This window comes from Pararge aegeria, chromosome 24 (genome assembly GCF_905163445.1).
Source record: "Pararge aegeria chromosome 24, ilParAegt1.1, whole genome shotgun sequence".
Lineage (NCBI taxonomy): Eukaryota > Metazoa > Arthropoda > Insecta > Lepidoptera > Nymphalidae > Pararge > Pararge aegeria.
Genome location: NC_053203.1, coordinates 10,174,257 through 10,188,865, shown reverse-complemented (window position 1 = coordinate 10,188,865; position 14,609 = coordinate 10,174,257). Strand labels below are relative to the sequence as shown.

General features: G+C 34.9%; 1 protein-coding gene across 4 annotated transcripts in view; it reads left to right on the top strand.

Moving 5' to 3' along the window:
- The window catches only part of LOC120634556 (trehalase-like), a 60,626-nt gene that overhangs the window by 27,457 nt on the left and 18,560 nt on the right, over positions 1–14,609 (top strand). For 3 of the 4 annotated variants that reach the window (XM_039905253.1, XM_039905250.1, XM_039905254.1), the window contains exons 3-13: positions 596–733; positions 1,063–1,175; positions 2,808–2,963; positions 3,159–3,324; positions 4,440–4,592; positions 6,241–6,318; positions 7,533–7,645; positions 9,080–9,246; positions 10,125–10,295; positions 10,955–11,170; positions 12,845–12,953. In XM_039905253.1, the coding sequence (XP_039761187.1) occupies positions 596–733; positions 1,063–1,175; positions 2,808–2,963; positions 3,159–3,324; positions 4,440–4,592; positions 6,241–6,318; positions 7,533–7,645; positions 9,080–9,246; positions 10,125–10,295; positions 10,955–11,170; positions 12,845–12,953 (1,580 nt within the window). Of the gene's footprint in view, positions 1–595; positions 734–1,062; positions 1,176–2,807; positions 2,964–3,158; positions 3,325–4,439; positions 4,593–6,240; positions 6,319–7,532; positions 7,646–9,079; positions 9,247–10,124; positions 10,296–10,954; positions 11,171–12,844; positions 12,954–13,859; positions 13,872–14,609 lie in introns of all 4 variants that reach the window. The other variant, XM_039905252.1, reaches the window with a different exon arrangement.

Below are 14,609 nucleotides of genomic sequence, written 5' to 3'. Positions count from 1 at the left end.
ACGGTGAAATTTTAATACATTTTTCAGTTCTTATGCAACCAGACAAATCTGCATCCATATTTGAATAAGTCTAAAAACTGTGATAGATACTAATGTAACCCAGTTTTGTTTCTAATGCGACTTCAATATGATAAAGAGATATATTCCTATTATAGTATAAAGGACTACGTAATCGATAAAAAAGCTTGGGTGCGAATAATTGCTCTAAACAGATTGCTCTTCTAATAATTTTAAATGAAAATGCGAGATGATGATAACAAAAAAATACACCCGGCTAAGTTTGTTGTGGGCTTCTTCTTAGACCAGGACGCGTTTGGAAACCTAGTAGCTTTAGTTTTAAGATTACGAATACGGTTATCGCCATCATCTCACTACCTCGTACTTCTCATGTAAAGTACGCACCAAAAGTGCCACCTATCGGCCGAGGCCTACTTGAACAAAGATATATTTTTGACTTTGACTTTGACTTTCCGACGCGGACTTTTTCGTAGGTAAAAATGAGTACTTTAATCATGTATTATCATAATTTATACGTAATATCTAAATTTGATAATATTCTGCTCGTATAATAAACTGCTTTTCCTCTCTTTTCCAGTATGATCTACTGTCATGGCCCGCTCCTACACACAGTGCAAATGGCTGGTCTCTACAACGACTCCAAAACCTTCGTGGATAAGAAGATGAGGTCGCCAGCCAGTGTCATCTTAGACAATTTCCAGACTATGATGAACAGGTGATTGTTTTATCATTTAATAACAGTTTAGAACCGGTGATGACTGATGATCAGTGGACAGAAGCATGAATTCACTTTCGTGGGGCCGTGTTCGACACAGCACGCACCTCCAACTTTTCTAAGTTATGTGCGTTACAAGTAATTAAAATATCACTTGCTTCAACATGCGTGAGAGTTATGCGTAATGTGCTCAATGGTGTGTGGAGTCCGCAGTGGGAAAGCGTGTTGGACTACGGCTAGAACCCCTTCTCATTGTGGGAGGAGACCCGTGCTCTGTTGTGGGTCGGTAATGGGTTGATATGATGATGATGATGCTGTAATTGTTCCAGGACAGACTTCCGGCCAACGAAGGAGGAGATCAGGACTTTTGTGGACAACAACTTCGACGTGGAAGGCTCTGAATTTGAAGAATGGCAACCCTTGGATTGGAAACATAATCCTGGTAGAGTCTTATTTTCTTACCATTGTACCTAATTCTGAATGGCGCAGTAGTTAGGACCCCGGCACTCAATGGATTCTCATTAATTGCGTACTATAACAACGTGTTATTAATTCAATTCACATATTGTACAGAAAACTACTCCATATATGTAATACATTATAAATTATTTTGACGAATAATATATACGGCAATATTTACTTACAATAAAAACTTTTTTTTTTACTGTCTTTGGAGTAAATATCATTTGTAATTATTTAAATATTAATAATTAAAACCAAAGAGAGAGATTTATAAATATTAATAAGGTCGCTGCCCGATGCGCCAATCGGCCATGAGATGTGAGAAATAACACAACAAAATTATATTTGTGTAGACTAATTACAATATTAACACAACACGGTTATCTGTGAAATAACGTGCATTTAAAAGGAAAGTAACGTGAACTTTCGACCTGCGTTGTATTTCTTGTTACTATGGTCGTGGTATCACTGCTTTATCAAATCATCGCCGGTTAACCGAACAACACTTCGCAGGGCATGCAAGAAACACGCTCTGCAACATGCCGCCCTCTACACATCAATTTGAGGCGTAGGTTTAACACCTAATGTGCCTGTAATCACAGCGGCAACCATACACTTCAGACTGGAACACAGCATCGCAACAATACTGTTTAGCGGCACAAAAAAGTGTGGCGGTAGAACTTCCCCGGACGAGCTCTATCACAAAACGCTTTACTACTAGAATTCTACTTTTGTACTGCAAATTCTGATTTGCCGTCACCGCAAGTCATTTTTATTTAAAATATGAATTACTAGCTGTTGCCCGCGACTTCGTCTGCATTTGATTTTGTTTTTTGATGTGGCATTCATGAGGGGTTTGCTGCCGTCCGCTGAGGAGTTCTGTCCTCTATCTCAAACCACTTTCATCAGATCTACACAAAAATTGGGCAAAATTAGACACATTATAACCTCTATAGGTACAAAAATAATTATTTAAATCGGTTATAATTTGTCGGAGTTATGGTGTAAAATCGTCAAACACTTTCACCCCCTCTCCCAAAGGAACCGAACTTAACGTCGGGATAAAAAGTATTCTATATTACTTCCATCACTTCCAAGAATATGTGTACAAAGTTTCAAGAGGATCGGTTTAGCAGTTTTTGAGTGAAAGCGTAACAAACAAACTTACATTGACATTTATAATATTAGTAGGGACTAGCGGTCGAATTTAAAGATAGGCATAAATTCGTTCGAATTAAAAGATAGGCATATCCTGTCGCGGACGTTTGTTTAGAACTTTTAAAGGAGAACAACTTTATTATACATGATTTTATCGAGACTTTACGCAGCAAATGCAGCGGAAGCTCTCAGAAAGTGAAAAATACCCGATTTTGAAACATTATTTATTGGCGCTTTGGTAATTTTGGCCATAGCATATGATACTTGGCCTATATCCTTCCTCGATAAATAGGCTATCCAACACTGAAATAATTTTTCAAAATAGCGTAGAAGTTCCTGCGAGCATCGCGTTTAAGTAAACAAACAAACTCTTCAGCTTTTTATATTAGTATAACATTACTAAAGAAAAAATAGGAAACAAAAGATTACTAAAATTAATTTATTTTATTTACAGCATTCTTACAAAGAATAAAGGATCCGCTGCTTTTAGAATGGGCTAAAAGTCTTAACGAGCTGTGGCTTAACCTGGGCAGAAAGATGAAGAACGAAGTCAAGGAAAATCAAGATTTGTATTCTATTATTTACGTCGACCATCCAGTCATTGTGCCGGGTGAGGAAAATTTGTATTAAAATAATTGTTTGTTTATTTATTGCCTGTAAAGCAAGTAGAAGAGCAGTGATAGCACAGTGGGTGCTCAACTTCTCTTTCGGGGGGCCGAGTTCGAATCTCAGCGAGCACCTCTTACATTTCTAAGTTATTTGTGTTTTAAGCAATTGAAATATTATTAAAGAAATTTTTTTTCAGGTGGTCGTTTTAGAGAGTTTTACTACTGGGATTCGTACTGGATCATAAAAGGGTTGCTGCTGTCAGAAATGCATGCCACTGCTACTGGCATGGTCACAAACTTCCTGGACATCGTAGACCGATACGGCTTCATTCCTAATGGAGGAAGGATTTATTATCTGATGAGGTGAGTATTGACTTGCTACATTCAAGCCGTTGATAGCCTAGTGGTTAGGACTCTGGCTTTACTTTTGGGGGGCCGAGTTCGAACCTCGCACGCACCATTAAGTTATATGCGTTTTAAAATACTTATCACTTGCTTCAACGGTGAATGAAAAGGTTGCGAAAGAACCTGCATGCCTGAGAGGTCTCAATAATATTTTCAAAGGCTTGTGAAGCCCACCAATCTGGCCTGAACCCTTCTTATTCTGTGAGTTGCTAATGGGTTATTAACAATAACGATGATTCAAGGCTAGGTAGGTACTACGCCGATTTAGTATTTCATTATTCATAAAAAATTAAAAAATGTTTCACAACTCTTTCTGATATCAATACTTTTGGAGAAATAACTAGAAAGTTGTCACTACTTACGCAGTGACAACCAAAACACCAGCTGTTGCTTAAGATAAAGTAGGGTCACGGATACTGTCTCTCTGTAACAGATGTCTAATCCGATGTGATGGAATAATTTCTCCAAGATAATATTGATAAATTGTTTTAATTGCGTTACTTATTTATTTACATAATTTTAAGAAAGAAATCTTCATGTTTTAGATAATATCTATCTGATACATGAAGATCTTTTTGTTGTTCAGAACAGTTATGAATGTAACTTATTGTACACTTTTATTGTAAACCACATAAACATACCTATAGCAAATAAAAAATTAACGAAAAGTATACAATTTGGCGGCCTTTCTTAAGAAAAACCAAAATCACTAGTGCAGAAATCAAACTTTCCGGACGCTAAACTCACATAAAGAAGGACTTCTTATTAAGATTTTTTTTTAATAAACAATAATAATAATAAATATACTACGACAATACACACATCGCCATCTAGCCCCAAAGTAAGCGTAGCTTGTGTTATGGGTACTAAGATAACTGATGAATAATTTTTATGAATAATATACATAAATACTTATAATATATATAGATATATAGATTAACACCCAGCCACTGAAAAAAATTCATGTTCATCACACAAACATTGTCCAGTTGTGCGAACCCACGGCCATGGACTCAGAAAGCAGGGTCGCTGCGCCCTGCGCCAATCGGCCGTCAAATAATAATTTATTACAGATCCCAGCCACCCCTCCTGATACCGATGGTGAAGTTATTGATGGAAGACATCGGAGATATTGATTTTCTCAAACAGCACATTGGTACGATGGATAAAGAGTTTGATTTCTGGATCAAGAACCACACCGTCGAAGTTGATTATAATGGGAGGAAGTGAGTCAGTTATTTTTACTATTTTTATTCCACTAAAAGTTAGCCCTAGAATGCAATTTCACCTGGTGGTTAGTGATGATGCCGTCTTACATACCAAAGCGTGGCGGACTAACTGGTTAGAAGTGGCGTGCATTGGACTTCTTACCAGGGTATGCTACACCAGGAAAATTGCATAAAACGGGACAAATTCTCCTCCTATTCGAGTTATATATCAATGTTAGGGTATGCAGTACTTTTTTGCATGTATGGAGTGCACGCCACTGCCTGTTAGAGATATGACAGCTATCTAGTCATCCATTACTCCTAATTAATTATTACAAAGAAGTGCCACACACATAGTACTGGAAGGCTAAATCGCTTGACGGCGCTTCTTTGTCGGTAGGCCTAGATTCAAACAGACAGACAGACAAACGAAGAAAAAGAAAAAAAACAGTTTTGCTTTCAGTATCGATAATACAGTGCCCTCCAAAAAAATATGCCAAAATATCTTACCTAATCGGACCTATCCCAGTTTTATTATAACTGTATATTATCTCCGAAACTGTAAAACAAAATAACCATGCTGTAAAGGGGAACGTTTAACTATAAAAGATGGTCTTCACAACAAACTGACTTTTTTTTTTAAAGTATTATTATTCTATGCCTTAAAATGTCGACTGAAAATCATATTTTAGTTTTTTCAGGCATAAAGTGCGTGATTGTGGCTTATACTTTATAAGATATCGGTATATAGTATCTTTTGGTTTGGCATAAAAACTTCGTAAATAGACTTCGTAAATAGGTGACAAAGTTTTTTAATTCAAAATATCAAAGAAATATAAAATTTTTAATATTAGCGATTTATAAATAATAATAATTGATAATAATAGTAAATCTCTGTAATATTATCTATTCTATTTTTTTTGTTATTTGATTTAACTCTTCTCTTTTAATCTTATGTTATCTGTTACTGTTTAACTTACAAATTGCTCTAACTCCATAACGCAACATTAACTAGACTGTGAGATGGTGATAACAAAAAAAAACCTGGCTAAGTTTGTTGTGGGCTCTTCTTAAACCAGGGCACGTTTGGAACCCTCCTAGCTTTAGTTTTAAGTTAACGAATGAAGTTATCACCATCACTAACATTAGTGTAACATGTTAATTGTATGAACGCTTCATAAGTGCCTGTAATAAGGTCTACATGAATAAAATATTTTTGAATTTGAATTTACATAAGGGTTCATTACATTTATAACTTTAGTATGAAATGCAGAATACTATACAAAAGAGAATTTATTAATTATATGAAAATAACTAAGATTAAATATTGACGAAATTTTTTACAGTGAAATCTTGCATTCCCGTTCCGACAATTTTTTGTTTGTATGTCCTTACTATACGCCTAATTAAGTAACCCATCAACTTATTTTTTGCATATTATTAGTTGAAGGGATGGAGAGTTTCAAAGGCTACTTTTTATCCCAGAAAAACCAACAGTTACTACGGGATTTGTTGAAGCCGTAAAAAATGAAAATAATAATTTCATTAAGGTCGGATTCCTATAGCTTTTAAAACCTTGCTGATTTATTTGATTTATGAGGATTTGACGTCGATTTTCTTATGACGCATCGACATACCTTTAAAAAACACTTAATTTTCGTTCCAGATACCAAATGACTAGATATACAGAGCAATCGCAAGGTCCACGTCCGGAGAGTTACAAAGAAGACATCGATGTCGCGAGGTGAGTCGTCATTCCGTTATCTACCTATTTCTATTCCATAACTAATAACGTTAAACATACTAACTGATAGATCACGTAAAACTAATAAAATCCCATTTTATGGGATGCAAATGTAATAATTGGCATGGAAAAGTGACTGTTATCTGAACAATGTTTTATTACTAATTCAAAAAGTGTGGATATAAATTAGAAGAAACAATTTTTTGCACGTATAACATACATATAGGAAAAGAAACATTAATGAAACAGTAAACAATGTAGACATGCAAAGGCGGCCTTATTGCTGCAAGCAATCTCTTACAGGCAACCTTTGTAGAAAGGAGTTAGAGCAAGAGAACGGGATAGTGCCAAAGGGTTGTAATATATACATAAATACCAAAATGTAATGTAATAAATTACTTGTTTTAACTTCATTTACTTCAAATTATCGCTCTTCGCTTCAAGTTAATTTAAAAATACTCTCATATTCTTCTCAGCAAACTGTTTCATTTGGTATTTTTCTTATACTCCGCCATATTGTAGTAACAATTACTATGCCATTTAGCTACCATGCATGCCTGAATTCTGCATAACAAGCCTGAAATAAATAAAATAGAAAAACTTTATTGCAAAACAACACAATAGGAAAAATACAAGGGAAACAGTAATAGTACTCGTACTTAGTTCTAGGGTGCAAAGGCGGCCTTATCACTGAAAGTGATCTTTTAAAGGCAACCTGAGCGTACGAAGCCGATAAAAAAGTGGAAAGTGGATGGTGCATAAAGTATGTTACAAAAAAATCAAATAAACTTACATGAACATACATACTACACTTACATATTAACTAGACAAATACCGATATAAATTTATATATACTATAATAGATATTTATGATTAAATTTATGCTATTATAAACTTACATAATACTTAATTACAACAATGTTTTTTTTTTACTACTTTAATTAGTTTATTTGTACATACTCAGAATACTAGGACTGGCTGTTTTAATATAAACAGTTAACTGTTTCAGAATCTTTTCGAGGTTTCATTATAAGGGAGTAGATAAAGTTTTGTATGCATGTTGATTATAAGGTATTAAAACATTCATGGGATTCCACACTCGTGTTTAATACCCCTTTTTATACAACACTTGAATAAACTACTTCTAAACACTACTTAATCGTGGATTTTTTTGGGATGCTTCTTAAAAGAAATATTTTCTTTTATAATTACAGACATTTCGATACTGTAGACAAAAAGGAAGAACTATTCGCTGAATTGAAATCCGCTGCTGAATCCGGATGGGACTTCTCATCCAGATGGTTTATACTGAATGGCACGAACAAAGGTACGGTTTATTTTCCTTAAACAAGCATTTTTTTCCTACTTTTAAATATTATGAAAATTAAGCTTAGTTTGCTGTACTCCGCGAAAAGCAACAGATTTTGTATGGTGTAATTTATAATTTCTTCAATCCTTATACTCCACACCAAACAGATCTTCGGCAATGTACCCTATACGCACGTTTCGCTCCGAAACCGGAGCATCCTCGGGAGATGTTGACTTTATAATACATAATTGTTGTTGCTTTTTTGACACTGAAAAAAAAATCATGTTCATCCTACTAACATTTTCCAGTAGTAGGAATCGAACCAATAATACCTCAGAAAGCAAGGTCGCTACCCACTGCGCCAAAAGCCGCCTAACTATGGCAAATATTTTAAAAATTTATCATCTCCCACAGCTTTATAAACTCTCAGAGCATTGGCTCACAAGTGGAAATAATCTCCAAATAATATATGTGTAATAATAAATGTTTTTTTTATCTGATACATTTTTAAGTGGTTTTTTTTAAAGCACTGTTAAGAGTTTAAAATACAAATGAAAATCAATAAATGATAAAGAAAAAGTAATGTTTTAATCACACCCATCAGTTATGTATGAAAACTTTTAATAGTGTCGTTTCTATTTATAAATAATTCAGCATTGTTAAGAATTAAAAAAAAAATAAAGATCAATAAACAAAAAATAGTAAAACGGAGGTAAACTTCACCTATTCCCTGTTCCCGTGTTTTAGCAGGTAGAAACGTTAATGATATCCCTGTATATAGGGTATATAATCGGGGGATAAAATTTTTGTCACCTGACCATGCTAGCCCTGCTGGAGGACATAAAAATCCGAGATTGTCGATGGTAAACGCAGACTGATTGGCGCAGCCATTGTGTGGCTGGTTGTTAATTGAACAATTCAAATTCAAAGTCAAAAGTTGTAGTCAAAAATATCTTTATTCAAGTAGGCCCATAGGTGGCACTTTTGATGCGTACATAAGAATTACACGGTAGTGAGATGATGGCGATAACCACATTCGTAAACTTAAAACTAAAGCTACGAGGGTTCCAAACGCGTCCTAGTCTAAGAAGAAGCCCACAACAAACTTAGCCGGGTGTTTTTTTTGTTATCACCATCTCACAATGTCATTTGAAATCATTAGAAGAGCAACCTGGTTAGAGCAATAATTTACACCCAAGCTTTTTTATCGTTTACGTAGTCCTTTATACTATAATAATTGACTATACTACACCTTAATCAGGCAATAAAGATTATTATTATTATTATTATGGTAGCGTGTATTGTCGTAGTATATTTATGTATTAATAAAAATATATATAAAAAAACTTTTAGGTTTCACGATGTTTTCCTTCACCGTTGAAGAAAGTTGCGCATAACTTACAAAAGTTGACACCGCTACAACCAACTGTGCTAACTTACGTAATTCCACAGGTAACCTCACAAACCTGAAGACCAGGTCCATTATACCAGTAGACCTGAATGCCTTTATGTGCTGGAACGCGCAGCTGATGGCCGAGTTCCATGAGCTGCTGGAAAACTTCGAGAAGGCCAAGTACTACAAGATGATGCACGCCAAGTTTAAGGAGGCCATCGAACATGTGAGTTAAGCGGTTCACTACACAGTAAAAACATAATAAATCTATGGTTCTACTCACACACATCAGTCATGTATGAGTATTTGTATTATTATTGGGTCTACTGACGATTTATATAAAAGACTAGCTGTTGCCCGCGACCTCGTCTGCGTTTGATTTTGGTTTTAAAAATAAAATTGCGACTATAATTAAAGATCTAAGCTATCCTATCTCTTAAGTTGGACCAGACTGCTAACGGTGTGCCAATTTAATTTAAAATCGGTTTAGTAGTTTAGGAGTCCATCGCGGACAAAGCGACAGGAGATTTATATATATTAAGATATTAATGCAATGATAGATATTTACTTGGCACGCGCAGAGTACGGAAAATAAAAATAAAAGAAATATTAATATTAAGGAACCGGGGGGCCCGCGGACGCGACCCGGGAACGCGGGGCCCGTAGCAAATTCTTTCAAAGAGCTCTTGATCTGCTCTGGGTTTGTATGTGTGTTTGTTTGGGAGCCTCTTATAACTTTTGAAAGGCTTCACCGATTGGAATGAAACTTTCAGGGAATCTCCAGATTGACCTGGCGTAATCCTGTAAAGTTTGGTGACGATCGGAGCACTCCTATTTATGAACTGTCAATCTGTCAAATACAGCTTTTAGTTGCTATGATGATATTCTATAGTGGGTGTACTTGGGTGTACATGGGTGTAGATAATGATCTTCCCCGCTCGAGAAGAGAATGAATACGGAGAGAAATAAATGATCTAATATATTATGAGACTTAAATTAAAAATTTAATGATGTAAGATATATTGTTTAAATAAAATAAAGCAAAATCTAGCCCGGCGAAGCGGGCTGGGTACGCCAGTTGCCTATAAAGTTTGTTTTGAACAGGTCTTGTGGCACGAAGATGTAGGCGCCTGGTTGGATTTCAACCTGGAGTCTGGAAGGCGGAGAGACTACTTCTACCCTTCTAATATTGTGCCGCTGTGGACCGGGTGCTACGACGTGGAAAGAAGCGATTACTACGTCAACCGAGTCATCAATTATTTAGAAAAAGTCAAGGTTAGTTCGAGTTATCATTTTATGAATGATAAATCCGTGGGGTTACGGCAGCTCAGAAAAGAGTTGTCACCCGATCTGTCCGAGTGTCGATCCGGGTCATTAATTATTTCGAAAAAAACAAGGTAAGTTCAAGTAAGCGCGTGTCGTGTAGAGCGATTCGGCAGAGACCAAGTCATCAACGATGGGGGTGCATGCATTGGGGGTCAAAAACTTGGCGAGAGTGCGGTGAATACGCAAGTGAATCCCGTACTACGTACGTGAGGAACACACAGTTTTTAGTGGGTGCAAGTCTCACACAACTACTCCAATCAAATCAGCAATTGCTATTTCTGCCAAGCATGAAATAGTACTGTTCATAGACTTGACTCATTTAATAAAGCAGGAAAACTGAAAACAAATGAGGTTTCTAGTTTTTTTTAAAAACTTTTATTATTTTTTTATTTCCAAACATCGACAGACCCATTTAGTTATCCAAACTATAGAGTAAATACCCTAAATCTAAACTATGGTACAACCACAATTTGTTCAATTGATACCGCCATATACACTCTATGTAGGATGCTTCTTATCAACCAAACTATTAATTCCATTCTCTTTGTACTATTTTACCAAAATAATAGATATGTAATGTAACAAAATCAAACTTGGTTTGTCTTCAGGTGGACATCTTCGAAGGTGGCATCCCCACCACGTTCGAGCATTCAGGGGAGCAGTGGGACTACCCCAACGCGTGGCCGCCCCTCCAGTATATGGTGGTGATGGGATTAGACAGCACCCGGAATAAAGAGGCCATGAGGCTTGCCAACGAGATGGCCACGAAATGGGTGCGGTCCAACTTTGAAGTTTGGAAGCAGAAGAAAGCTATGTTGGAAAAGGTATTTATGAAATATTTGATAGAAGCAGGCGTTACTTTGCGCAATTTCATGATATATTATAAAACTTAGCTTAATTTGCTATCCTCCGCGAAAAGCAGGAGATTCTGTACGGTTTAATTTCGAATTTCTTCAATCTTTATACTCCTTACCAAAAAGATCTTCGGCAATGTACGCAGGTTTCGCTCCGACACCGGAGCATCCTCAGGAGATGTTGACTTTACAATGAATAATTGTTTAAAAATTATTATCTGTGAAACCAAAACGCTAATCATTTTTGAGTATACCATTGCCATAGTTTTTACTGAAAGAAGTATGCGCGTGTCGGTCTTTCATCCTTAATAGGGTTGTCACAAGTAAACACTTAGAATGTTTTGAATTTTTCCATGATAACTTTCATGGAAAAATAAATATGCTTCTTTTCATTTAATATTGTTACAGGGTGATTCCTTATGAAATATACTTATGCACCCTTCAACAGTGTTTCGTAATTCCGTTACACGTTGTATATATCGCTGAAGCTTATATTAATAGTTTTTTTTATACTCGCTGTTGCCCATGTCCGTAGTACAAGTTTATTACGGTTATTTACAAATAAAAAGCCTATTTACTCTCCATCGTTTCAACTATGCCAAAAATCAAGTTGATTCGTTAGTTTGTTAGGGTGCAAATGAAAGTTTGTTTTTTCAAACTGTAATAGACTAGCGCTTTTCCACAATCTCACCTGATGGAAAGTGTAGATGTGGCCTAAGATGGGACGCGCTTGCTTCTAAGATGCCTATTCACTCTAGTTTTAAAGATACACAGGTCGTAAGAATTAGGAAACACAGAACTCTGAAGGGTGTTCCTAACCCCAGCCATGCGTATAAGAAAAGAAGATACAAATCGCTTTGTGCGACTTTTTGGTATATTAACAACATAGGGATGAAAACGTAAACGTAACGTTTTTAAACGTAAGCTTTTAGAAAAGTCCTATTATAGTATTAAAGAGTACAGCAACGATAAATATGCTTGGGTGTAAATTATTACTCTAACCATGTTGCTCTTCTAATAATTTTGAATGACAGTGTGAGATGGTGATAACAAAAAAAAAGTTACCGGCTAAGTTTGTTGTGGGCTTCTTCTTAGACCAGGGCGCGTTTGGAACCCTTGTAGCTTAGGTTTTAAGTTGGTGAATTAAGTTATCGCCATCAACTCACTTCTATGTCATATTTTACATGTAATGTAAAAAGTGTCATATATGTGATATTTGAATAAAGATATATTTGACTTTGAAAAATGTCCAACAAACAAACAAATAAATGAGCTTGGGTGTGAATTACGAGTATATCTCTAACCATGTTGCTCTTCTAATAATTTTAAATGACAATGTGAGGTGGTGATAACAAAAAAAACACCTGGCTAAGTTTGTTGTGGGCTTCTTCTTAGACCAGGACGCATTTGTAACCATCGTAGCTTTAGTTTTAAGTTGGCGAATTTAGTTATCGCCATCAACTCACGTCTATGTTATATTTTACATGTAATATACGCATCTAAAGTGCCATATATGTGCTATTTGTATAAAGAAATATTTGACTTTGACTTTGACTTTGACTTTGACTTTGGAAAAGGACCAACAAACAAACACACTTTCTCATTGATAATATTACTTAGTATTAATTTGCTTGTTCTTTGCAGTATGACGCAACAATCTTTGGCGGCTTTGGCGGCGGTGGTGAATATGTAGTACAAAAAGGTTTTGGCTGGACCAATGGAGTGGTTATGGCACTTCTCAACTTGTATGGAGGTAAGCGAATTTGCACTTTATTTATAACATCGTATGGTCGAGGGTTGCTTGCGGTATGTTATTATAGAAAAGACTGATTTACTTTGTAGCATTCTGAGTGAACTCACAATGATAACGATTTTGATTTTATCATACATATTATTAAAATTTACATAACATGCTACATTGTCGCATTAGGACAACTTTGTCCAGTAATGTCAAAAATGTAAATTGGTAAATAAATAAATAAATGAAATCCTATTCTTGGGCACTGGTTTCCTCGCATAGTAGAAAGAGATATAGCGCTCAAACCCACCACGCCGCTCCAATGTTATTAATATTAACGATGAATATAAGTGCACCCTTGGCCAAATATAATGATCGTAATCTTGTTTTTCATAACTATACTTCGACTGATTGTAGTGATTTATTGATGTAAATTAAATGTAAATTTTTAACGTAAAAACGAAATCAAAATTCAAATTTAAGTAGTTTATAAGCAATTTTAAAACGTCAAATCAGTCTCGGTAGAGACTCTATCTACCACGTACACCAGCGTTCACGTGTTAGTGATAATATAACTGAAACTCAGTTAGTAACGTTATATATGAATTACATTCAGTACATGAAATGCAGTTAACGACATTTTAAAAATTAAATTCGTTACATTAATCAACTCTGTTTATAAAATTATATTTGAATTACATTCATTGCATTTGATTTAAATACAATTAACGGCATTTTAAAATTATGTTTTATGAATAAAGTAGGAAAATGGCGTGTAGTGGTAAATCCATCTCCGATACAATTTAATTGAAAATGTAGGGTAGGCAGTTCTTTTGTGCATGCATTCCACTGATTTTAATACAAATTGATTGCTTTCATTACAACTTTTTTTTTTGTTCCCCCATCCACCCGTCGATGAAGTCGGTCCGATAGGTACGTAGACATTGCAATTTTTTTGTCTGTACTATACTTCTTATTTTTATTGTTAAGTTAATAAGGGCATGTATTTGTTATATTATTTTGGTGTTGGTTACTACAGTACACGGAACTTTTTTGTCGTACAACGGCGATTCAGTTAATCCGGATGATAAATGGCATCTTGTGATAATACTTTTATACTATATAGGAGTAGGTAAAAAAAAAAAACTGTACTACTTGTACTAACTTTGTACTTTCGCTCTTGTACTGTGTGTTATTTCCTTTAAAACTTATTTTTAGCTTAAGGTGAAGTTTCAATTCAATTCAATTTTATTTATAATATGTAGATCTTAACTGTACCACGTCAAAATGGCATGCAAATTGTAGTATTTAAATTTTAATTAATGATACTACTAGGTACAATTAAGATATAGGCAATTACAATGTTTATAATAATACAATAAAATTAATAAAATAATAAATTACAAATAAGTTAAATGGGCACATGCCAAACAATACAAATAAATTAATAATGATTAACGAATGTCATTTTAAATATTCATCAATAGTATAAAAATAATTACTATTAAAATTTTTGAAATAATTTATCTTTTAAACATTTTGTGTCATTTATTAGTGGCTTAATTTCGTCAGGTAATTAATTAAATATTTTTATCGCCATAATATAAATTATTAATGTAATTTATAATTCTGGGAGTGCAATCTAAGAAATAAGCATGGCATTAGTACTAA